The sequence below is a fragment of the Chenopodium album genome, chromosome 17 (assembly GCF_948465745.1).
Source record: "Chenopodium album chromosome 17, dcCheAlbu1.1, whole genome shotgun sequence".
NCBI lineage: Eukaryota > Viridiplantae > Streptophyta > Magnoliopsida > Caryophyllales > Amaranthaceae > Chenopodium > Chenopodium album.
The window spans coordinates 41,277,504-41,302,646 of record NC_137850.1 but is presented as its reverse complement, the minus strand read 5'-3'; the positions used below and the strand labels follow the sequence as shown (position 1 = coordinate 41,302,646).

Sequence of the window (25,143 nt, the reverse complement as noted above, 5' to 3'; positions counted from 1 at the left end):
TTCGATTTACCGTCTAACCTTAATTAATACCATCCAGCGCTAGTTGATCCAACCTTAGTTTTAGATACATATTTTAAATGTCAAGTTGTAAGGTTGGATAGAGTATGTCGATAGAATATTATCCTTCAATTTACGATAAATTTTGTAAAAAAAATGCAAACATAAAAATTATGTTTGTTATTATTTTACTATAGGTGTGTAAATTAATCCACAATTTTCAAAAGTAGCATATTATTCAATTTGTCCAATGTGCTATTAATCCTCAATATTAAATTCAATCCAAATTTCACACAAACAATTTTACTTGTTGATTTAAGATGCATAACGTATATAATTGTTTCATATTAAAAAAATTCAACAAATATATTGTTTTTCTTATAAAATTTGATCTAAAATTGATAACTGATGGTTAATTGCACATTATTTGACGTTATATTTCATAATAGAAATATCATTTATATTGTAAATATATAAGTATTAATCAATGAAAATCAATTTGATCCAAATTAATATTTTGAATAAACGTGCGAGTATGGATGATGAATAGGACAGAGCAATATAATCTAGGAGCTAAAAACTATGAAGTAACATGAAATGGAAACCCTAAAACATTCCAAATAATTTGTTCATATGTTGGGAGTGATTCCATTTAATGGTAGGGTGTTCGAAGGAGACAACGGAACAAAAGCTCAAGTCTTTTTCCCACGCAATTTAGGGCCACTTATCAGGTGGTCTTATAGCTTTTATTTGTCTTTATTGATATGCCAATGTGTTCTAATATGGTTTGTTCCAATGTAGATTTTTTATTAGTGGGCAATTTTTATGACAAATGGCTGAATAGCAACCCATGATGCTATATCAATGGCAAGTATACTAATTGGTATTAATAATGAAATAAAAAAGGATAACAAGCAAAGTATGTGTGTTACGTGTGACCTTACCCTAAAACAGTAGTAACATATCACATTATTTGGGCCAATTACATATACAGTAAACGCACAACAAAAATTGTATAACCATTTAGGAATAAAAATTGCATCTAACCATAAATCACGAGAATGGTAATATATTTGTGGGTATTGGGTAAATGTGAGAGCTTGTTATATACATTCGGGTGTGCCGTACACTCATGAGTATTTGTTCTCATTTTGATAATTGTTTTTCATTTTATCATCAAATGAAGAACAAAAACTAAGCTTAAGCTAGTTGGGTGTACGGTACCCGGGTGTACATAACAAATTCTAGGTAAATGTGTTACTCATACTCAATAACATGGTAATGAAATCCATTCACATAGAAGTGAATTTTCTTCATGAATTTCTTTGCCACTCAATACCACATTACATATGGTAATGGATAGTAATGAAATTTTACGAGGAACATGAGAGCTTAGAGATGACCTCACACACCACTGATATACTGTACAATTTTCTCTACAAATTTGCAAATTGATACATTACCATTTTCACTATTTATAACTGCTCACCAAAGGTGTCGTTAGGTCTTCACTTATTTGCTGATTTCCTTGATGACAACATAAGTTTTGACTAGTTTTGAGACAAAATACTGTGACACTATAATTTCAAATAATTGTGCATTTACTTTAGATTTATCTTACTTCCTCCGTTTTTTTATTAGATTTATTATTTTTCAAATTGCGAATTCCTAAACAATTTTTGTAGTAGAGAGAGATAGAGAAAAACAAAGAGGGCCCATATGATATGAGAAAAATAGATAGAGAGAATTTATTGACAAAAAGGAAAAGTGATGTATTTAAATTGAAACTTTCATGTATATATAGCAATGCATCTATAAAAAAAACGGAGAAAGTAGAATAATGTTTTTTTCAATAACATTGTTCGAATCAAAACATACAAGATACTTCCTCCGTTTTTAAATACTTGCTCCACTTTCCTTTTTCGGTTTTTTTTTTAAATATTTGCTCGATTTCCTTTTATTTGGAAAGCTTTTACAATATTTAATTTATTTCTCACCTAGTGAACCCAACATAAATTATATTTTATTAATTTCATATTCTCTATCCACTAATTCTCTCAACTACTTTTGTTTTTTGCAATTTTTAATTCTTTCAAGTATGGAGAAATGGAGCAAGTATTTAAAAACGAAGGGAGTAGTTATCAACAATTTAACAGCTAACTCAGCCATCAATCATACACTCCTTCCGTCCCCATTTTTTTGTTCCATTGCTAAAATGTTGGTCAAACTTTAAAAACTTTGACCACAAATTTCCGTTGTTCAACAAATAGTTATGTGAGATTTTGATTGGTTCATCTCATTGTAAAGTTAATTAATATCAATTTCTTATAATTTTTACGAGAATGAAAAAAAGATATAAACGTTTTAACACGTACCTTGGAGAGCGCGCAAAGTCAAATAGGACAAAAATAAAGGGAAAGAGGGAGTATAAACAATATAATGAGAAGCATCACTTGAACTACACACAAGTTTTAGATAATAAAGAATATTTAGGGCTATGGAAGGTATGTCGTTGGGGTGGGTCAATATTTTTTTGTCTCTTAAATTTGTATTTGGGCAATAAATTTCGTTTTCATGGCACAATCACAATTCACAAGTATGGGCTAAACGTTACAGCTATGTTGCACTAAGTTTTAATTGGGCCACAAAGCTTGTATATACCGTATTCCTTTATATATGTGGACAACGAAGTATATTACTATCACTAAGCTTGATTCACTTGATAAGTTTTCGGATTCTAAAGGTTCCAGGTTTGAATTTTTCTGATCGAGGGCTCTTGATTCTTTGCCCTGGATCGAAGGCGACAAGTTTGTTTGACGCTCATATTGTGGGTTGAGCAAAGAAACATTTGCTCAATGCACAACATAGAAAGGTTCTCTACCATTGTGTTGTGGCCGTCTATTGTAGAAGGGTTGTTGAAAATTACAATTTTTTCGCGCTCTTTTATCTTAAAGAAGTAAAGTGAATGAAATAACAGGGAAGGAAGAGTTGGCTTCTATAAAGGATAAAAACAAAGACACCATGTTTATTAATACGAAGTATATATGAAGAAATTTTTTAAATTAGAGGTTATTGGATTTAAATACAAAAATTGCAAAAAGATATCTCGTGAATTCAAGGTAAGCCTAAACCAGTTTATGATCATCGGAAGGCAAAAACATATACAGAAAATTTGATGTCACTGCTCATTATAAACGAGACAAGTTTGACAGAGCAGAATTATACTGATGTTAGTCAGTTAGTGCTCATTGTGCCAAGGCTACACCAAGTCTGAGATAGAGAAGATACAATTACAGCTCGCCCCCCTGAAACATGGACTGGGGGCAAGAGAAAACGAAGGGGGGTGGGAGGAAGAGATGGGAGAGTGAAGCAGCACTTGCTGTACCATCACAGCTTTCCCTGCATACATACAACTATACAAAATGACACCAAGAATTTTCATGAACTGCAGCTTCACCTACAAAATGCCTGATATGATCCTCTACTGGACAAATGGACGAATGACCAGCCAAAAGTTCTGACAAGGACAGTGCTTCCTGTTAGCCAAAAAATCTGGGTATGAGTAAGGTGACCATCTCATTTTCTTTGACGACAAATAGGGAGATTGGGACTTGAGCAGCTAAATTTTGGTTGATTATAAAATGCAGCTAAAAAATTATTAAATTCCCCGAGAAAAAGATTGCAGTCTTAGCAATGATATATTTTGCTCATGGATCTGTCAAGAAAAGTCCTAAAAACAATAGTGACATATGAAAGAAAAAAGGATGCAGATGACATGAATGCTTACAATGGAGCCATACTCCCTTATCACTCCAATTACTCAGGCTTTTTAATCAAACTCAGAAGCACACCGGTGGAAAGGCTCGTAGCCACAAAACCAAGAGATACTTCTGTTCCGACATGGAACCCTGAAAGAAAAGAAAAGGAAGAGAGAGAAATTAAACCATTCCTGATTAAACAGTAAACATAGACAAATAAGAGAAACCAGGAGATAGTAGTGTTAAACACCCACCAAAGTAATCAAGGATCATCTTCAGCCCAATGAAGCCTAGTACAACAGCTATGGAGGGCTGAACAAAATAAATTATAGCTGTAATTAGTACTTTAGACAGTCATAGACTCATAGGGGATGACTCTCTCCCAAATAAAAAATAAAAGAAAAGAAGATGATGCTCCGCAGAGCTTGGAGCCACGGAGGGGAAAGCAACAAACAATGAAAAAATCCAGAAATACATATGAAGTAGAAACCAAGCCAATAGTATCCTTTAATTACTAATGATATATCCATTGACCACATTTCTATTGGCACACATTATTCAAACTGCACAAAAGGTGAAAGAATACTTTGAATTCCTTTTGAGTTGACATATTTTGTTCCAAGCCTTCATCGGTTTTTTAGTATTTTATTTTCCTAATGAAGAAGCATTATGGTTATCAACATGCAGCAGATTACTAAAACAGCAAAACATAAGTCTGTATAATTCACAAAAAAAACAGGTCTACTGATGACTGGAAAGTTAATTCACCTGCAGGTACTCCAAATTGGCCATGCTTTCAGAAATAAGAGTATATAGCGATCTTAAACCTGAATTAAAATTAGAAGCATCAGTCATACTACTACTTTATAATTATAAAATAAACTAAAAATGTTAGCCACTCGATAAACTTGGAAGCTTTGCATTGCATTTATCTTTTCCAGCCTATAAGTCAATTGATACAAGTATATTATTTTATGGTCAAAATAAAGTTTCAGGGAAATTATCTACTTCGTATTATCTTTTAAACCTAGTTTATGCTCCTCCTCTCTCAGCCAAAATTTCCTATCCCTGTATATTGTTCTTAATTTTAGTTCAATCAAAATATCAAGAAATGTCTCTTTCTTTGTCCACCCTGAGCCCAAATTTTTAATTAGCATCTTTTTTTCCATTCCCTTGACTGCGCTTGAAGAAGCTTTTGACTCATTCATTTATAAGTTCAAAAATTATCTCAGATTATGTAGTCCAATCACTACCTATTTTTTTGTCCAATTAGGTTCGTAGTCTTCGGACTTAAAAGCTATAGATAATTTTCTCACTTTGGAAATGATTATTCTGTCACTTAAGAGTCTAATAGAAAGGTTTGATTTATTCAGACATAGCTTCCAGCAGGACCAGCACCATAGTTGCAACTCTAGTTACCATGCTAACAGACAGACACACACATACCTCAAAACCTTAGACTAATGTTGTTAAAATAGGTGGTAACCAAGGAAACATAATCTAAGCCAAGGCTATATCTATATATCATCAGGTGTTCAGCGCTAAATGTGCTTCTTAAGCATTCCAAGTTAAAAGTTTAGCAGAAATTTTTTATTTTTTTTGGTTTCAAGTTAATATTACTTCTTCCATTATGCTATCACAATGTTTATGTTCCAACAAAATGTTCTTCCACCTAGATACTATAATACTACACGGATAAGATTCTCATGTTTCATATGGTAATGAAGAAGAACCAGTAAGTGATACATAAACAGTACATTCAAATTTTCACCAGCATAGTGGTCACAGTGAATATTCAATGTTTTGTCTAGAAAACTAACACCAATAGATTGTTGGTTTAGCTTAATTACTGAACTAATAAAGGACAGAAAACAAAATATCACCTAAGATAGCAAAGAGATTGGATGAAAATACTATGAAAGGATCTCGTGTTACACCAAACACAGCTGGTATTGAGTCGACCTGCATGTAACAGATATAGGCAAACAAAATACTGATTAATCTGTTCATGATCTAAGCATAGCTAACCATAAAGTTGATATGAAATTAAAAGCCAAGAGATGAAAGAAAACTTACAGCAAATGCAATATCACTCAATTCAATAACTGCTACAGTGAGGAGTAAAGGTGTGGCCTGCCCAAAATGTTTTATGCCTGTTAGAAGCCAAGTACAAATGTACAATTACTGTAACAATACAAGATAGAGACACCAAAGGAAACATATGTGCACACATTGATAAGGAAAATTTTCACTAATTGTCAAGTCATCAGAACAAAACATAAGGTGAAGTGATGGGCAGAAATTTGTTCAAACAGCTAGATAAATAAAAGAAAATAACTAATTTAAAAATGAATTGGTCATCTTATCAAAATAAAAAGCAAAATGGAAAGAACAATTTGTTACATAGCTTGGCGAGTCTTGAAATAAAGCTCTACTCTGTGTTACTCATATACACACTTTAGGGAAGCTCTTTTAAAAACAGTCTAGGATTTTGACAGTGTTGAATTTTCAGTTATAAATTAATTTACGGTATATATCATTTTTGATAGTCTCTCTTTTTTGTCTCTTCCCACTATCTACCACCAATCCACCACCATACTCTCCTTACTCTCTCCTCTATTACTCTCCATCGTCACTAACAACACCCTCCTCTCTTCACTCTCCCATGTTATTCTACAAACACCACCTTCACCATCCTCTCTCCTCTTGACACCACCACCACCATGAACACACGATCATATGTCAATTAAATCTAGGCACATAAGCAAGGGGATGGTCTGTGAACTATATTAAATTCACAAACTGTCGGAATTATTTTCAGAAGAGTTCCCTCAAAGTTGGGATTATTAAGAGATAAGAAAACAGATTAATCCTATAGTTTTTTTCCAAACACAAACCCCTTAAATAGCTAATTACATGTTTAATGAAGATATGACATGGATAAAGAGACATGGAAGGTGCAATGACTCAATATTTGATATGACAAACTTGACTGGCTGGTCCAATGAATGATCCGTTTTACCTGACTAATGATGGGGGTACTGTTTTCCTTTTCAATGTTTCTCTATGGACGTGAAGAGGTTTAAGAGCAATAGCATTACATGATGAATCCCATAACAACGACATACCAAAAAATCAAGTATGTAACTGTTGGCACACTTCAATTTGATTGATGTGCTCAGTATAAGCTTCCATGGATAAAGAAATTAATTAACAATGTTCATTGGTGACTGACCTTCCACACACCATTGTCGATTGTGAAAAACCGATTGCCATCATACCTAGCTGCAAAGTTCAAATGATGAGAAATGAGAATTTTGGACAACAAATCATGACAACAAAGTATAAACTATTATCATCAACCTTACAGGCTTACAATTATGATTCTCTTAACAAGATTTTAAGTCTGTTTGGTAACTCATTTCACGAGACTTAACTATGTTATCTGAATTTTCCTAACAATTTCAATCAAACAAGAGAAATTTCTTTAATTTAAGCGACTTAAACAACCACTTCTATTTTCTAATTAGCAGCTCGTGCAACTATCTAATGATCAACATCCTTATCTGTTTCAGTTTCTATGACTTTTGTTTAAGATAACTTGTCAATTTTAGGCCCATATCTGTTAGTATTGCCAACAAACATAGTTTCTATAAATAATAGAGCCTGACATGAATTGTAACCCTACTAAGACTAGGAATCCAAACAACTTGGGATCCTTTTAACGCTTTGTTTGGATAGCAAATAAGAAAGGAAAGGAAGGGGAGGGAAATAAAAGGAAGGGAAGGGGAAAGAAAGGGAGGAATAGGTGAACTCCATTTTCCCTCCAAATCTCTCCAATTTTGGAGGGATTATGCTTATTAAAGAGAGAGGGAAAATGGATCCCTCCCTCTCCTTTTTCTTCCTTACCTCAATCCTTTATCCAAACAAGAGAGTTTGTCCCCCTCTCTTTCTCTTCCCTTCTTTTCCTTCCACTTCCTTCTATCCAAAGAAAGTGTAAAAGATTATAGAATTTGTAGAACATGCGTCATTATTTATGATTCATTTAGAGCAGTTATAATCCATTCAAAACAACAAAATATAAGGCCATTTCAGTAGTCTGCTACATGTCATTAAGTGAAAGCTAGCAACAACTCAATCAATTCCATTTATCTATTTCATATACAAGAGAAACTAACAATAATGGCTTTGTGTTGGTAAAACAATTTCTCATCAACAAACTCATGAACAGAACTCTTGTTGCCACTGCTCATACAATAAAATCTTTGAAGCCAGGCCTACTTTTAATCAACTTGACAATAATTTTTATTTGTCCTATCAGATATTTCAAGGAAAAGAGCTTCTCAATCTGACAAATCAGTAACACTCCCCACCCCCGAATTTTTTCTTACAGATTTATATGTATGATGCTATCATCTAAAATAGTAGTAGACAAGATTGTCTATTCCTCTGATCTTCAAAACTTAAGTATACTTATTTTGATACATGGTTCGTACACTTAGAAGACAAGATTAAGCTTGAAAGTTCAGGGCACTTTCTTTTTTAAGTAGAACAGTATAGTATCACAAAAGGGAGCCATAACCAGACAATATTATTGGACACGTCCTCGTAAACTCAGCTGAATGATTGAAAAGCTACAAAATGTCAAATATACATAGAACAATCGTTACCTGTGACAGGAATTACTTTCTGGCAAGTCTTCACGATAAAATTGTCCGACAAGTCTTCATCTTCTTCTTCAGCGGTAAATAACTATTTTCGATATGCGGAAAAGGGTACACCCAAAAAATCAAAAAAAGGGGGGTATCAGAATGAAAATTTTGTGCAAAGTAAGATCAAATATAAAGCAGAAAGAACTTAAGCCAGCTGGGGAAAAGTTAGAAGACAAATAAAAGCAGAAACTAAGTAAGAGGAGCAATTTAAGCCATAGTATGAAGCACGGACCAGGTAACAGTGCCACAGCCTACTCAAAGTACTAAAAGTTTGCCTTAATTTGGGATCCAGGACAGGCTTTAAGCAAGGATTCTTTAATGTTTTAGTTGTCTTAAACAATTAATATCAGCTAACTGCGAGTTTCCCCTGTTATTTCAATTATTATTGGGTAACGAGCAGTGAAAATAATTAAATTTGATTTGCATTAAGTACTTTGTGTACAGGACTATGAAAAGACCAAGAGATGACAGTTCTTTGAAAGATTGCAACCATATAAACCCAATCACATGGGCAACAGTAACAAAGGAAATTATAGAATAAAAAGCTATATGTTGAATTTCTTAATGATGAGTTAAAAAACCACAACATATGCAAGGCATCTATACATGCTCATCTAAGAAAGGGAGAACTGCCAATAGAATATGATATGCAGGTACTTATATACTATTCTAACAACAGAGTATAATACGGCCAGTGCCTCTTAGTTTTTGCTAAACTATCAATTATAAATTTAAAAGTTTGCACCTTATACAGGAAAAAGTGGACCTATGGTTTTGAGTAATATTACCTTAAATGAGGAATACAGGAGTATTGCTGCTAGTAGAAGGTTCACGACGTCAAACCTCTATCAGAGCAAAACAAAATGTACAAGTTAAAACACTGTCAACAGCAAGTGAAGTTTCAAAGGATTGTAGAAAAAACCATAAAACGATGAAGAGTCAACCTGAAGCGTGGCTGTCCCAAGAAGTATCAGTGTAAATCGGAATACAATGGCCCCAACGATACCATAAGAAAGAACACGATTCTAGATAACACCACAAAAAAAGATAAGACATTGAAGCAAGTAAAGAAATTTTCCCCTAAAAGTCTATCTTTCAGTTAAAGAGGTAATACAAGTTCTACAGCAGAATTGTCATACTGATTTTTAACTGACATAACCTACAGATCACAATTAGCAGATAAGCCATACCTGGTACATGATTGGGACTTTGAAGTACTTGAAAACTAAAACAAAGACAAATAGATTGTCCACAGAAAGACTTTGCTCCAACAGGTACCTGAAAATGACTCTCGTCATACTGATGCCATACAATACAAATATGTATCCTCCCTAAAAAAAAAAAAAAAAAAACATATGTAGCTGTCCTAGGACACAGGCAGTAGTTATTTTCTACATTAAAGTTTAGTCAATTATGAAGCTCAGACTATCATTGAGTATATTATATCTTTCCTTTTCTGCCATCACAACCAAAATTGAATTAGAATTCCCTTTTTTCTCCAATCCACCACTACTCAAACTGCAGACAAATACGATAAGTCAAGCTACCACAACCTCGTGTCAATTGATTTAGGTAAGAATTGTAGAACAAAGAGGATGCATGAGAACACTACTGAATGAGAATTGTTTTATTAGCTCATCTAGCACAACGTATTTAATGATTCAGATGCACAACAAGAAAAATATCTGAAAATAGATGAAGTTTGACTTGTCGGTCTTTTAGTAGTGATGACAATAACCCACTAATGTTAAAAACATCTTACAAAAACATGTCTTTGTAGTTCCTTATAGTTAGAAGCGTATCCTCTACAACACGTAGAAGTATAAGCTGCCACTACTCCATGTTGAAAGTTAGGAGAATAAGTAACATAATTTAATAAGACCAATCGAGTTTCACTTATATCTGGGAATTAGGAAATTCTTATTTAGCTATGGCATGATTAGTTGTTGTTAACTTGTCCCTCCTAAATCCAATGAGAACTACGAAATCCTGCTTAGAACCCAATCGTAATTCATGCACAAGCCAAGTAATCAACTCCACACAAACCCAACCATAGTTCCATGTGTTTTTGCCAGGCACCACCCCTGTTTCCACATGTTTCACCATACATCCACCCCCCAAATCCACCAATAACAATAAGCATAAATTTGCTGCAAGGAGCACAAAGATTAGCTCAGAAAAACGAGTTAAATTAGTGAGCGCAATCTGATGCAAACCCCACAAATTAACCTACAATGAACAAACCAAGATAATGAAGATCTAAATTGAATCAGTAAGTTTCCTCAACTCCATTTGTGAAAGCTATCCTTGCATTTTAGCATGTAACAACCAAATACTCCATGCTGTCTATAGTTAGTATTTAATACTATTCATGGATCCATGTAACCTAAATGAATTTACAAAATTCTAATAAATACAATTCCTCTATTCAACTGTTAAATGGGAGACATAATAATTTTCAACATCAAAAAGGCACTTAATATTAAATTTTAAATAGCTATGTCAAAGTTTTATACTCATTAGTCACAAGTGACAACTTTTATACCAATAGTGGCCCTTGAAAGTTGGTAATGATGATTTGTAAGTATATCTTTACTTAATTTTGATTTTCAAACGTATATATCCTCACTTTGGGTTTCAGCTCACTTTCCTAATTCCTTCACGACTTCTTTAGAAGTTGCAGCCCAACTATTTCCAAAGACTGTAAAGGGCATAAACCTTATACGAAGTATACAATAACTTTGAACTTCCAAAAAAAATCACATAGTATTAGATTTGTTGCCTAAATACATGCATGGCTTTGAGATTATCGAGCTTGAGTGTACATTTTAAGTGTAACTTGCTCTCATAACTTTGGATCAATTCTTTTCTTTTCTTTTTTTTTTTTTTTTTTTTTTTTTTGGAACCATTGTAACTGAAAGGTCTATGTTGATCCAAATAGGAAGCTACGCAACCACATGGCCAAGAAAAAAAGTTTTTTACAAATTATATAAAACAGTAGGCCAAGAAAGGATGCTTTCTAAACAGCTAATGGACCACACTGAAATATCATATTTTAAAGGGGAGAGAAAATAATTTTTGAGCAGCCAACTGTACCTGACTCTCAGTAACCATGTTGAAGCTAGGATCTAGAAAGGGGTAGAACACATAAGCAATTCTCAAAATCTCTTAGAAATAAAGGAACAAAAAATTGTTCATCTGTAGCCATACCCTACAGATGTACAATTTTCTGGGACGGTAACATAAATAATTCTGAAATTTCATTTTGAAAGAATTCCACAGACTAAATGTGAATGAAGGAAACAAGAACAGCAAGTGGAAAGATATAAAGGAGGCTAAGGATTTAAGTAACAGTGTCTTTGAAACAAAAATTAAATATGAAGCAACAACTAATAAACACTCTCTTATCCTATTTACCATCCAAACAGTAAAATGTGAAATCATCAAGATCAAAATCATCAGATATGATTCTCCAATTTGGCAAGCCGTCGAGTTCTGTAAGCAGCACCAGCACTAAATTCAGCATACTTATTTTTTATGGCAGTGTGGATCACTCATTCCATTTGTATTCATATGAGACATGTAGTACAAGACAAAAAGCAAAGCCATGCAGTTACCGGGTATTGGCACATATTTATGTATTTAATTTGTACACGATTTGACAAAAAAAAATTACAGTATCATACCCTGCAAAAAATTCTGTAGCTTTGCCAACTCCTTCTGTGAATCCCACACCGATACCAAATGCCACTGCTGTGCTTACCTGATAAGATGATTGACTACATTGTTTAACATAAGTGAAAGTAAACAAGGGGGGAAAAGTAAAAAATACTTTCAAAGATACTCACACACAAGGCAACATTTCGAACAGATGACATATAGCTTCCTTTATCATCCTTTTCTTTTATTGCACTGCCTCCAGAAGTTGACAGATGAGACTTCCTATCATTACTACTGGGATATGACTGAGTACTATCTCCATCCTGTTCTGCATGCCATTCAAGCAACAAGCTACTTCAAAAGAAGCTGAAAAAAAGGACGCCATAATAGTCCAAAAACTTTTCCACTTTTGTACAGAATACTCAAAATGTCAAACTACCAATACCATTGAAGACTCAAAAGACTTTTGAACTCATCAAAATAAAATGAACTGATAAGCTAAACTATAGCATCAAGATGGAGGGGAGGGAGGAGAAGAGGGGACTGCAAATTAATACTACCATTCCCATCATCATGCAACTCTCCCTCTCGCCTTTCTCTTCCACTCTGCAAATTTTACAAGTAGACCATCATCTTTCTACATATATTTCCATATTATTTTCTGTCAGATAATCTATTCTTGGTAACTGAAAGTATCACAGCAAGGATTTTAAAATAACAAGGAAAAAAAAAAACCAGAAGTAGAGACTTTGAAAGAATTTGAGATATGATTGTCTTGTGTTGGCAAAGGGAAGAAGTTGATGGATAAAGAAACAAGGTGCAGTCCTATTAACAGCAAAACTGTATTTAGAGCAGCGACATGATCAGCAATTAATCTTGGTTAGTGTTTTGTGAGACCACTAACATGTACATTAAGGGGGAGTATTTGACCTTTTGAAACCTTTCTAAGTGAAAAGCCTCAAATTATATTTAATTGCTTTGAGTGACTCGAGATACAAAAACATCTCTCAAAAATGATTTTCAGGCAAGCATGTGGCTACTGTTTGTCCGCTGAATATGGAAGAAGAGAAAGTGAATGAAGCTCAAGCTGACCTGTGGCTTGAATGGAAGCTTTTAGGGTAGGTTTTGTTACTTAGAAATACAACTATACAAGATGATATTATGTTGAATCGTAAATAGGAATACAATATGATTATTTGTAGATAGAGGGAGTAGATCATAAGTATACATAGTTGCTCTATGGATGAATTATGGTGACAGCAAACAACTACAAATAGTCAATGACAATCCCACATTGCCGGAAAGGCAATAATTATGTCACATGCAATAACAAGCAAGTCGAAAAGAATGCATTGGATGGATACCCGGGAACTCAATGACAATACCACATCCCTTCTTGTGTTCCGTTAACAAAGATCAAATTCTAATTTGTCTTAAACTACAATGTACATCAAAATTGAATCATTTACAGCCAGCTGAGTAGGTGATAACAAATAACAATAATGCCATTATATTGGTAATCAATTTATACTTTATTCCGAAGGACAGTCCATGCGTCCATGCTAATGTCTAGGGTAATGCTTGACCCCTTCAAGTATCTTTTTCGGCCTCCTAAAATTTAGGCTAGTATTCCCTCATTCTTTAATGTTGACCCCATTTGACTTTTTTTCACAATTTCAAATGGATATCATTGAACAACAATATCTTTAATCACGTATGATTAAAATTACAAAAATTTAAAATATTGAAGCTATATCAAAAATGAATTTAACAAAATCAAATCATGGATAAATAATCATGGTCACAGTTCCCCTCTTCAAATGAAATTATTCAAGACAACGTAATCATTTACAGTAATCATACTTGCATACTTTTAATTATACAGTAATTATACTTGTATAAGAGCAATCAATTACAGTAATTAATAGAAATTATACTTGTATAAGGTACCTGAGGTAGTGGAAGTAGTATCTTCCTTCTTAGTACTCTTGGCATAAACAACTGATAAACTATGCGTTTGCTGGGAATTCACTACATCAAAATCAATCAAATTAAACAAAATCATCAAATTAAATTCGAAACATCAAAAACGAAGCTTAAGAGAGAGTTACCTGAGCGAAGAAGAAGAGATGGAGGATGCAAAAAGTGAGTAGAAGACAAAGAAATGGAGGATGAAATTCTGGTAGAGAAACCCTTATTGAATTTAAGAGGGATTGTTTGGACACCATTGTTGATCACTGAAGTAACTCCCATTTTTGCTGAGATTTCTGGGTTGGGAGGTTGAAATTTTGTAACACTGTGGTTTTAATTCAACAGTCACTCATCTAAGAAAGAAGAAGTGTGGAATTCGATTTTGGTTTTTGTGAATTTGGAGGGAGGAGGAAGATCGTCCATTTTAGATGGGGATAATAAACACAGAATCTGCAAGGCTTTGATGATTATTCTGATGCTGGGTACGGGCTGGGTCGGGCGAGTCAACGTGTCGTGTTAGCGGCCCTCGTGCTTTGACTAAATATAAATTAATTTTTTTTTTAATTGACACGTTTTGACTTTATCACTATTCACATACTTTTCTTTGATCATGTTTTTGTGATTTATACGTAATGAAAAATATAGGATGTGGGGTTTTGTTAAATTTATCACGATATATATTTTCAAACGGCCCGTCTTGTGTGTGGCTAGCCACACCATATGACCAACCGCTTATAAAATAATAAAATAACCCCTATAACACTGACTAAGTAGCCCCTGTAATACTGATTAAGTAACTCGTATAACACTGACGAAGTAACCCCTTTAACACTGACCAAATAACCCCTATTACACTAACGAAGTAACTCATATATTAGATGGCCACACCGTGTGACCAGCCACATATAAGACTTTGTGATTTTCAAAATATCAACTTTTTTATAATTTTTTATTTTCAATAATTACAAATATTAACAGATAAATATGTGCATTAGTAAACGTGACTAAAGAAACGCGTCAACTAAAAAGAAACGGAAGAAGTAGAGTAATAGGAAAAAAAACTTTAAATTTATGTTGGAAAAGAGCAAAATTTGTTAATCACGTTATATTTTTAAAATAAATTAAAATATTTTTTCATAAAATGCATAATTTTTTCATAAAATGCATGATTTTTTCATAAAATGTTGACCCGGATTTGATGATGAGTGAATAAAGTTGTTGATTGGGTAGTTTATTTACAAAATGACATGTGATTAAAAAAATTTTGTTTCTCTAACATAATCTAGGGTAGTTTCAAATCGTCAGGTATAGTGTAGCGCATGTTTGCGTGTTATGTCAATTTAAGATATTAATTGGTAAAAAAAAAAATGAGCGGATTAGATTATTTTGCTCGATCTAAGCTTTTATAATAAAACTAGTGTGTGGCCCGGGCAATGTCCCGGGTTGTTACTTTGAACATTGTGTCTATTCTAGGAGTATTCATTCTTTATTATTTGTTTATTCTTAATAGTTTTTCGTTAAACCTTTGAATAAATTATTTATGGAACAACTATTGACTATTTATACAAACATGTTCTTTGTATAAAATTTATGATGTAATGAAAATAAAAACATAATTATTATCAAAATAATAGAATCGATTTTTTTTTTGTAAGAATTGCAGTTATTAAATGTTCATATCTCCAATCCATATATATATTTATGAGTCGAATATAAAACATGATTATTCTACTGATGAGATGGTAAGACATTTAACGTGTATTTTTGTGGTTGTGAGTTCGAATCTCATGATAGACATTTTTCAAATATGAATATAATGACATGGCGAGGGTGTCACGTGACACATAAACATTTTTAGGAACATTTTTTAATATATAAAAGTATAGATATAGATATAGATATAGATTATCAACAAATTACAAGTAGCTATGCCAAATAATTTACATTTGTATTTGAAAAATGAAAGTTTAGGGGATTCTAATAAGATACACTAAGTCACTAACACAACTACATGAAAAGATAATCACAAAAAGTAAGGCCAATTGACAAGATTAGTAAAAAAAATTACTCCGGCGGCAATTTGGTATTTTAAATAAAAAAAAATAAAAAAAAACTAACCTTGTGCAACAGTTTGGTACAAAAATAAACTCATGCGATGTTAGGACAAAGAAGTCTAATTTTTCGGACAAACTCTTCAAAAATCCTATTCGTTTTTGTGTTTTTAATTTATTTTTTTCCATATAAAATTTTGAATTAATATGTCATAATTTTTTATTTTGTTAAATCTTGATAAAATTTGGTTAATAAAGGGCAGGAAATTAAGCAAAAATTAATATTCAAACAATTTTTTCCTTAAAAAGATTGGAAAATACACTAAGGGTTTCTTTTTACTTACCAATATGGTCAATTGGCCCAAAATGTAACTTGTGTGATTGAAGATACCTAAGAATAATGTTTAAAGTTAATTATTCTTCATACGTTCTTTTAATATTGCACCATAGAGGTTAGTCACACTTTTTTTTGGTAGTAGGAAAAAAGAAGAGAGATGGACAAAAATACAAAATTATCTAGGTGATTATATTGGATATACGAAGTATAAACATAAATATTTTATTTCCTAAAATTAATATAGTGATTGGTGTAATAATATTTGTGAAACTTAGGGCCTATTCTGATTTACTGAACTGATTGGAGTTAAACTGAACTGAACTGGGTTTAAATGAATTGTTCATGAGAGAAGGAAATTAGGAACTGAACTGATTGGAGCTGAACTGAATTGAAATTAAGCTGAAGAGAACATGCCCTTATCTAAAACGCAAGTGGTGCAATAATTAAAAAATTGAGGAAGTAGTAGAAATGAAACTTAAATGTATTACAAAAAGTAAAATGTAACACTTGTCTCCTCCCTCTCCAAAACTCTAACCTCCATTGTTAATTTTGAAGGGGTTTTCATCGGATATCACCGGTGGAAAACCCTAATCTTAATAATGTTTCCCTCGAAAGAAAGAGTTTATCTCCTTCGAAAGATAGGATTTTTTCGATCTCCTTCAAAAGACAAGGTTTTATTTGCGCTTAATAGGGTCTTTAGTTGTGCGGGCTTCGATTGATTATGACTCGGATGGGTTACAAAATCAACACAAGAATTTTCTTTCTCACAAAATTATAAAGCAGTGACAGATCCACTCAAAAAATTATATGAGACAACGAATCGAGAATGTACCGAAGTGTTATATTTATGCATTTGAATTCTTATGGCTTGTTCACTTCAGCTTAATTTCAGTTCAGTTCAGCTTCAATCAACTATGTTCAGTTCATTCAGTTTAGCTCCTAATTTTCTTCTCTCATAAAATATTCATTTCAACGCAGTTCAGTTTAGCTCCAATCAATTCAGTTCAGTTTAGTAAATGTGAACATGCCTTTAGTCCTTCTTCGATTAGTTCTTATTTGATTTTGTTAATTTTGTTTTCATTATCGTTAATTGTCAATTGTATATGTCGTATAACTTTATTTAACGAAACTAGTTTTGTGCGCTATGCGATGCCCAGGGTTTTTTTTTATTGAATTTTAAAATAAAACAATTTATCTAAAATATATATGTGATATGAATTTTCTACTCATGGATTAATAATCACTTGACAATCATACTTGTCCGTTTATGGGTATTAATAATGTACTCAACCAAAAAGAACGGCCAACTAAAGTTGTGATCTCTTTTAATTTTATCTGAATATCTAGTGAAAGGTTGGTTGTACGTTAAGACTTAAGAAAACGGTTATATATAATTACATGTATCTTTGATATTTTATTTTTTCCTTCTATACATCTATGGATCTGTCATTTGTATAGAAATATTGGTATTTTATTGAAAATAAAATTTTAAACTAAAAGTTTTATTGAAAACAAAACTCTAAAATAACTTTTTTATCCTACTAAATCTATCTAAATTTCATTGAAAATAAAACTCTAAAATAACTTTAATTTTTTATCCTACTTTTTTTATCATAATTTTACAAAAATTATATTCAAATAAATCTTACGTGGCATAATTATAATTAATTGTCGCCTACGTGGCACGATACTTGACGAAAAGTTGGAATGCCAAGTGTCATTATCTTGTGGTGTGGCTAAAAGTTTAGCTTTATATATGAGGATGATGATTGTAAAGTATACTATTTTAACCGATTAATATATATATTAAAAATGGATATTTTACGTTTTGAACTACTTCCTCCGCTCCAAAAAATATTATGATATAAAAATAATAAATTTATATGATAATCTTTGAGAATTATAATCTAAAAATTTATTTTGAATAAAATTAAAATTCAATATGTACATCTGAAATATTGGAATTTGTAGACACCAAATTTTGATCCTACTATTGTAATTATCACTATTATTATCTTTTATTATTATAGTTATCGATTTTTGCAAATAATTATTATTATTTTGCTAAATATTTTTATAAACTTAATGACGTTTGTTTTATTATTTAAAACGACAAAAACGAGTAATAATAATGATTTTTATTCATAATTTCCAAAATACATGTTACAATTTGTACTTCTAAACTACTAAATTACAAAATATTGAAGTACAGCTAACACCACATGCGTTTTTAGCCTGCTCCACCGAAGTAATTTTTGGGCTTTACTTGTGGATTAACAAGTAAATTAATGCAACCATTAGGAGGACCACTAGCCCCATAATGTACATGAAGTACACCCGTATCATTCTCATGTCTTCCTCAAAGGTAAAGACAGGTTGATCTTCTTGGTTATCTTGAAACATGGTGGGCGAAATTAATGGTGGTTTTTGTTTGGTTTTTTCGGGTAAGGAGGGAGATGGAAGAAGATAAGAATTAAGTGGTGAGTGGAGATTTTGGATAAGGGTAATTTTCTTTTTATAGCAAAAAGTAGGTATTTTATACTATATTTTTATACGTATATGTATAATAATCGTATAGTATAAAGTACAATATTTTTGTCTCGTCAGGGGAATATGTCATTTTCTTTATAAACAAGCATTGTTTACTTCTTTAAAGTATAGTAAGTATATTAGTATGTTCACTTAGAGTATTAGAATACTTTTATCTAGTAATTTTGCGATTTGTGTAATATTCTATTATTTGGCTAGTTTACCAATAAAGTCCACTAGTCTAAAGACTCATGCCCAACCAATGTAGGGAAATGACAAACAACCCCACACCTAAAGAGGTACTACATGTCATAGTACTAAAGGGACCTCCTTTTATATACACTTGTTTTACCATAGACCAAAATATCATTGTCCTTTTGTTCCGCAGTTAATACTTGATCCGATAAATACAAGTTTGGACCATACCCGTCGATATTTATCTAGGTGTTGTATGGACGAGAGTAAAAGAGGGATATGTATGGATAGAAATGTATACTTGTGTATAATTGCGTATGGTTGTTACATTGAGCTTTAGATGAATAGTCCTAGAAGCGGCAATTTAGGATCATGCTCTTTTGTCACAATTATTCATTCTTTTTGCTAGTGAATTCATGGCATTCTGACATTTTTCTTTTGGCTATTTCGTTTTGTTTTTTTCTTTTTCTTTTTTATCTTTTATCTTATTTATTTTTTATGACTTGTTTATTTCAGTCTAATTTTTGTATCCTTTCGTCAATTTTGATGAACCATTGTCAATAGTGAAATAATGCTACCTTTTTTTTTAATCCCCCACGTTTAATATTGTATCCAATAAATTTCAATTTGGATCAATTGTATCAATATTTATCTGACGCTAATTGGGACAGCTGGATTTCATACGCATCACATATTGCATATCACTATTCAAAACACTATTTGACACTATTCAAACAGTATTTTCCGTTACTCTTTTTTTGCCGACGTGAGTTTGGTCTTCTGTTTTATTCGTTTTCCTGTTGTTTTGATCTAGTTTTGTATCTTTTTTTCTTACGACTATGATAAATATAAATTTGTGTTTTAGTAGAGTAAGACAGGATAAAAGTTCTTTTTTTAAAAGAAAAAAGAAGTCGTTTGGTTAAGGGATACATGTTACTCTTGACCACGTTAACTTTATGTCATATGACTTAATAACTTAATAATTATTACTCTTAACCATGTCAACTTTTTGTTATATGGTTTTACATAGTATGTTTTTACTCTGACCACATCAATTTTTATATGACTTTATATAATCTACATTACCTTTACTTTTTTTTTAGTAAGGGTCATTGTTTGTAATACTCGTACGTATAAGATTTTGTCTTATGGTTAAAAGTTCTTGGTGAATTTATATGTACTGTCTAATAAGGGCAAGGGTTATTTTTTTAAGCTCTGAAAATATTTTGTCCACCCCTACTAGTATTGTAACCTAATGTCTTTGTGTAACTTTCAGAGCTGACATCTTAGGGAGATTTTTATTTTATAAGTGTTGTTTTAGTACCTTGGTGAGTATAATAGTCACTAAATAAATTTAGGCACTCTGTTATACGTATACCATGTGAGTATTTTTTGAGTTGTGACATGACTTGGTTATATATTTTCTTTTTTGTAATACCATGGCATTTTAGAACCTTTTTATTATATGAATATTAGAGTCTGATTTAATTACGATTTTATTTATTTTATCAGTTTAAGTGTTGCAAAACAGATTAAGTAGTTTGTTACATATAAAATGAAAGAATTTAATATCCAGATTCTCATTATTACCAAAATCTTGATATTTACCAAAATAATCCTTGAATTATGATTTATTTACTTTTTTTTATTTACAAATTAATCCCTTTATTTTCCTATAAATACCCCCTAATTTTCTCATTTTAGGGGACCAAAAAATTTCCTACAAGTTCTCTCTCTAAAAATTCTCCTCTAATCTTTTGCTTTAGTTAAAATCTCTCTAATTTAGCTTTATTTTTAAGTTATTAGCTTATAAAAAACATTATATAATTAAGTTGTCATTTTTATTTAAGTATTGTTATTATCTTTAATTCCTAAAAAAACACAAAAATATTTCAAGTTCAAGCATTATTTTTCTTTATTATCCTTGTTAAAAAATATTAGTTTAATTGTTTAAGTATTCCTAGTCTACATTAAAACCAAAAAAAAGTTTATTTCTCAAGATTTAGTTTTATTTTTCAAGTTTCTTTTCTATAATCAAAAATCAAAAAAAAAGTTCATTAGCTTTATTTTACACTAATTTCTTTTAATATCTCAAAATTCCAAAAAATATCACTTAGTCTTTTTTAATTTATTTTAATTAAGGAGTTACCATCTTTTAATCCTTGATAAGCAAGAAGGGTTATCCAAAAAATTGCTACATCTAGCTTAAGGTATTATCTTTATTCCTTTCTTAATTTCCTTAATTATTATTATTATGCTAACTAATGTGTTTGTTTCCATGTGATGATACCGATAGGGGTAATGACGATATTAGGTGCTAAATTAGCCCTAAATATTTCATTACTCCACATTAGAAAGCCAAGCCTTGGTGAGGTGATAGGTTACAAAGAGGGGGGTTAATTGCATTTTGCATTGCATCTCTTTATAATGCATTTAAAATATAAAAGGTTAATACATTCATGTGTCTGCCTAAAGTTTTTTTTTTAAGAATAATTTACTTTTTAAAGTGAGCTTAAAGACCTAAGGAATTAAAAGTTTATGTAAAGGATATTCAAGAGTGAAGAGTTACTTACCACGTCCCAAAGATGGCCTATGAAACAACCCTTACGTCCAATAGCAGTTCCATTTCTCTAGCTCAAGTGATAGAACTTTTCAAGAGCTTTTCAACTGTATCTCACAATATTTTTTGTGAAAAGCTAAACGCCGCCCTCAAATATTTAACTAATGCCCGCAAAATAAACTAAAATTACAAATTTACCCTTTTTTAATAAAAAAATTACCCCCTCTTCATATCACCCACCACTACCACCTCTTCATACTAACCTCCACTACCACCACCACAACCTCCTCCTCCTCCTCCTCCTCCTCTTTTAATCACCAACTCCTTACCTCCAGTTTCACGATCTACACAACCACGGTAATGACGAGTAATTAAGGACAAAGGGAAGTCGATCGCCGGCGGAGAAAATGCTTTTTTTTTTATTTTCTGAATTCGCGGCAAGCGCTTAGATTTTTCGCACGTCCTAGGCTCAAACGCCTAGTTCATGCGAACAACCGTGTGGTTGTATGAAAAATCTGGGCGTTTGAGGTGAAACGCCTAGTTTTTTAGAATACCCTAGGCTGAAACGCCTAGTTTTTTAGAATAACCTAGGCTGAAACGCCTAGTTTTTTCGAATAGCCTAGGATGTTCCAAAAAAACTAGGCGTTTCAGCCTAGGGTATTCGAAAATTCTAGGCGTTTCTTGGGTTTCGAATTTTTTTAAAAAAATTATCGCGACGTATTGATTCTGTACGGTTTGACGAGCCTTTAGCGAGCGTCTAAGGTTGTGTTTCTGGTATTTCGTCATTGTCCATAAGATCTAACGAATTTGATTTTGCAAAATTTAAAAAATTTGTTTGATTTTGAAACTCACGGTGGTTGGGGTGGTTGTTCGATGAGCGTTAGTGGCCGTTGACCAGTAGAGAGAACGGTAAAAAGTTTTGTGTACAGTAAAAGTGTGAAATTGAGTTGTTTTTATAATCGTTATTATAAGGATAAATACGTAATTTTATTTTATTTTGCGGGCGTTAGTTAGATATTCGAGGGCGATATTTAACAACCCCTTATTTTTTTCGATTTTTCTATGATTCTTAATGATTTTTTTAGTTTAAGCTATCAAAGAGATAAAAAAAGGCACGTTTTTTCTCTTAATTATTTTTTAAAAATTGTATTAATTTATTTTTAAGAAACTAATGGTGTCATGGAACCTATATTACACTATATTATGTATTTTTCATTTATGGAACTTTAATTATTAAGAGTTTTAAATGCTTTAATTTTATTTAGAGATGACTTTAGAAATAAGAGTTTTAACAAACTTTAATTTTAAGTGTTGTTTTAAGAAACTTTAATCTTATTTTAAAGATGATTTTAGAAATAAGAGCTTTTAACAAACTTTAATTCTAAATGTTGTTGTTTTAAAAATCTTTAATCTCATTTTAAAGATGACTTTCGAAATAAATGATGTCTTAAGGGCTTTAATTTTATTTTAAGACGATTTCAGAAATAAAAGTTTTAACAAACTTTATTTTCTTTTATAATTTTGTGAATGTTCTTATTTCAAACCCTTTTGTAACACAAGAATAAATCATAACTTTGCTTGTTTGTTTTTAACAATTAATAATAGTTAATATAAGGTTATGGCCTCATTTCCAAGCATGAGGTTAAGATTAATTAATTAGTTGTATAAGGTTGTAACAGTTATCCATCTCCATAAAAATAAGCTTATATCCCATTGTAACTACCCGATGGATTAATTGACAATCGAATATGATTAAATAGTTTATTGTTCCCTTTTATTTGGAAGTAAGGCCTTCACAGGTGTCGTGTTTTATTTGGTCAATTCCATTAAGCCTAAACACAAAACCCTTAAAATCTTACAAAAATTACCCTTGAGTGTTTTTAAACCCAAAGTGAGATTATACAGTGAACCATTACAGTTTCACTCTAAAAAATACCTTGATCCACTAAAAAAGTCGTCAATTGGGATGCATTTGTTGAATCGTCTTGTTCAAAAGACATTTTTGGTGATCACTAATCGGGGTGATTTTCCTCAACCAAGGTAGTTCATTTTACTTTTATGGGTGAATCCGTCAAAGATCACAAAAATCCCACTTACAAAAATGACGTTTATGTCAACTATTGAAATTAAAAACCCAATGGAATTGGTTACTTAAAACATGGCATCGGTCCGAACTACAAAGGTTTTGATCCGTGAGTGAATTCAAAATCTCACTATGATCGGTACTGTAGGGAATATTTCAAGCATCCCACACTTGAGCCCCACTGTGATCATACACTTAAGCATGGTGGCGTTCAAAGGGAAGGAGGCTAGAGTAAAAGAGTCGCCAACAAGTTTTAGAAACTTGCAAACCGTTCACAGGGTGAAGGTTACACCCCTTTACGATCCATGAGATCGCTAATTCCATAGTGGTCTGGAACCATGACTGGATATTCGGGGATGAAGGTACAAATCCAACCTAAAAGAGATTGAACGTGCCCTAAAAATAGGCCTCTACTTTATTCTTCTCATATTCATGTGCGCTTTCTGACTAACATACAATCAATAGGTTAATCCTAACCTGTTTAATCTATGTTGGTTGAATATTAATGCACAAGAAAATCTATTATTGGCGATCACTTGAATTATAATCAAATTAGCCTAAACAAGATTATTAATTATCTTATTAAGCGTGATTACAAGTACAAATTCCCTTTAATCCTGCAAGAGAGGGCGTGATCAAGCAATAACAATAATATATATCAAGCAACATAATAATCACAATCATCATTATCATAACAATCTCAATAAAGCATAATAATATTATTAGTAAGATCCTAGGCATGATACTAACAAGATTAATAACAAACCCTAGCATGTCACTAAACAATAAAGATCAAATCTTTAGCCCTAACATGATACTAACATGATATAAAGAAAGAATAAGAAACATCATAGAAACATGTACGATATTAGAAATCTTAGTTATTACCCTAAACATGATACTAAGAAACAATAAAACATCCTAACATGATACTAGGAATAAAAAATAATCAGAGCACGATTTCTATATCAAAATAACAATTAAATTACTTACTTGGATGCCTCATATCTCTTTCTAATAACAAAATACACGCGTTAGTAACTTCAAGGAAAATATTAAATCAAACAATTAAATTAAATAATTGAAATAGGATTTGGGACCAAACCCTCAGAAATTATCAACCTTTCACGTCTAGGGCGAAGGCAAGTTCGAACTTGGGTAGGTGTGTCTAGAACTCGTGAATGTGGAATTTTGTGAGAAGGAAGGTTTAGAAAAAGAAGAGAGAGACAAAGCTTCTAGCTTTTAAGAGAGAGAGAATAGATGATTGGTGATTGTTGATGATTGTTAATA

General features: G+C 32.0%; 1 protein-coding gene across 1 annotated transcript; it reads right to left on the bottom strand.

The window, feature by feature from the left end:
• Positions 1–3,157: 3,157 nt before the first annotated feature.
• On the bottom strand, positions 3,158–14,535 carry LOC145589729 (thylakoid membrane protein TERC, chloroplastic-like). The gene is made up of 15 exons (XM_081646407.1): positions 14,239–14,535; positions 14,078–14,158; positions 12,316–12,455; positions 12,154–12,230; positions 9,658–9,745; positions 9,412–9,492; positions 9,256–9,312; positions 8,426–8,507; positions 6,991–7,040; positions 5,832–5,888; positions 5,639–5,717; positions 4,524–4,582; positions 4,010–4,067; positions 3,785–3,905; positions 3,158–3,533 (listed from the first exon to the last, which is right to left on the bottom strand). The coding sequence occupies exons 1-14, from the start codon at positions 14,378–14,380 to the stop codon at positions 3,814–3,816; spliced, it is 1,143 nt and encodes a 380-aa protein (XP_081502533.1). The 5' UTR covers positions 14,381–14,535; the 3' UTR covers positions 3,158–3,533; positions 3,785–3,813.
• Between the last annotated feature and the right edge of the window lie 10,608 nt (positions 14,536–25,143).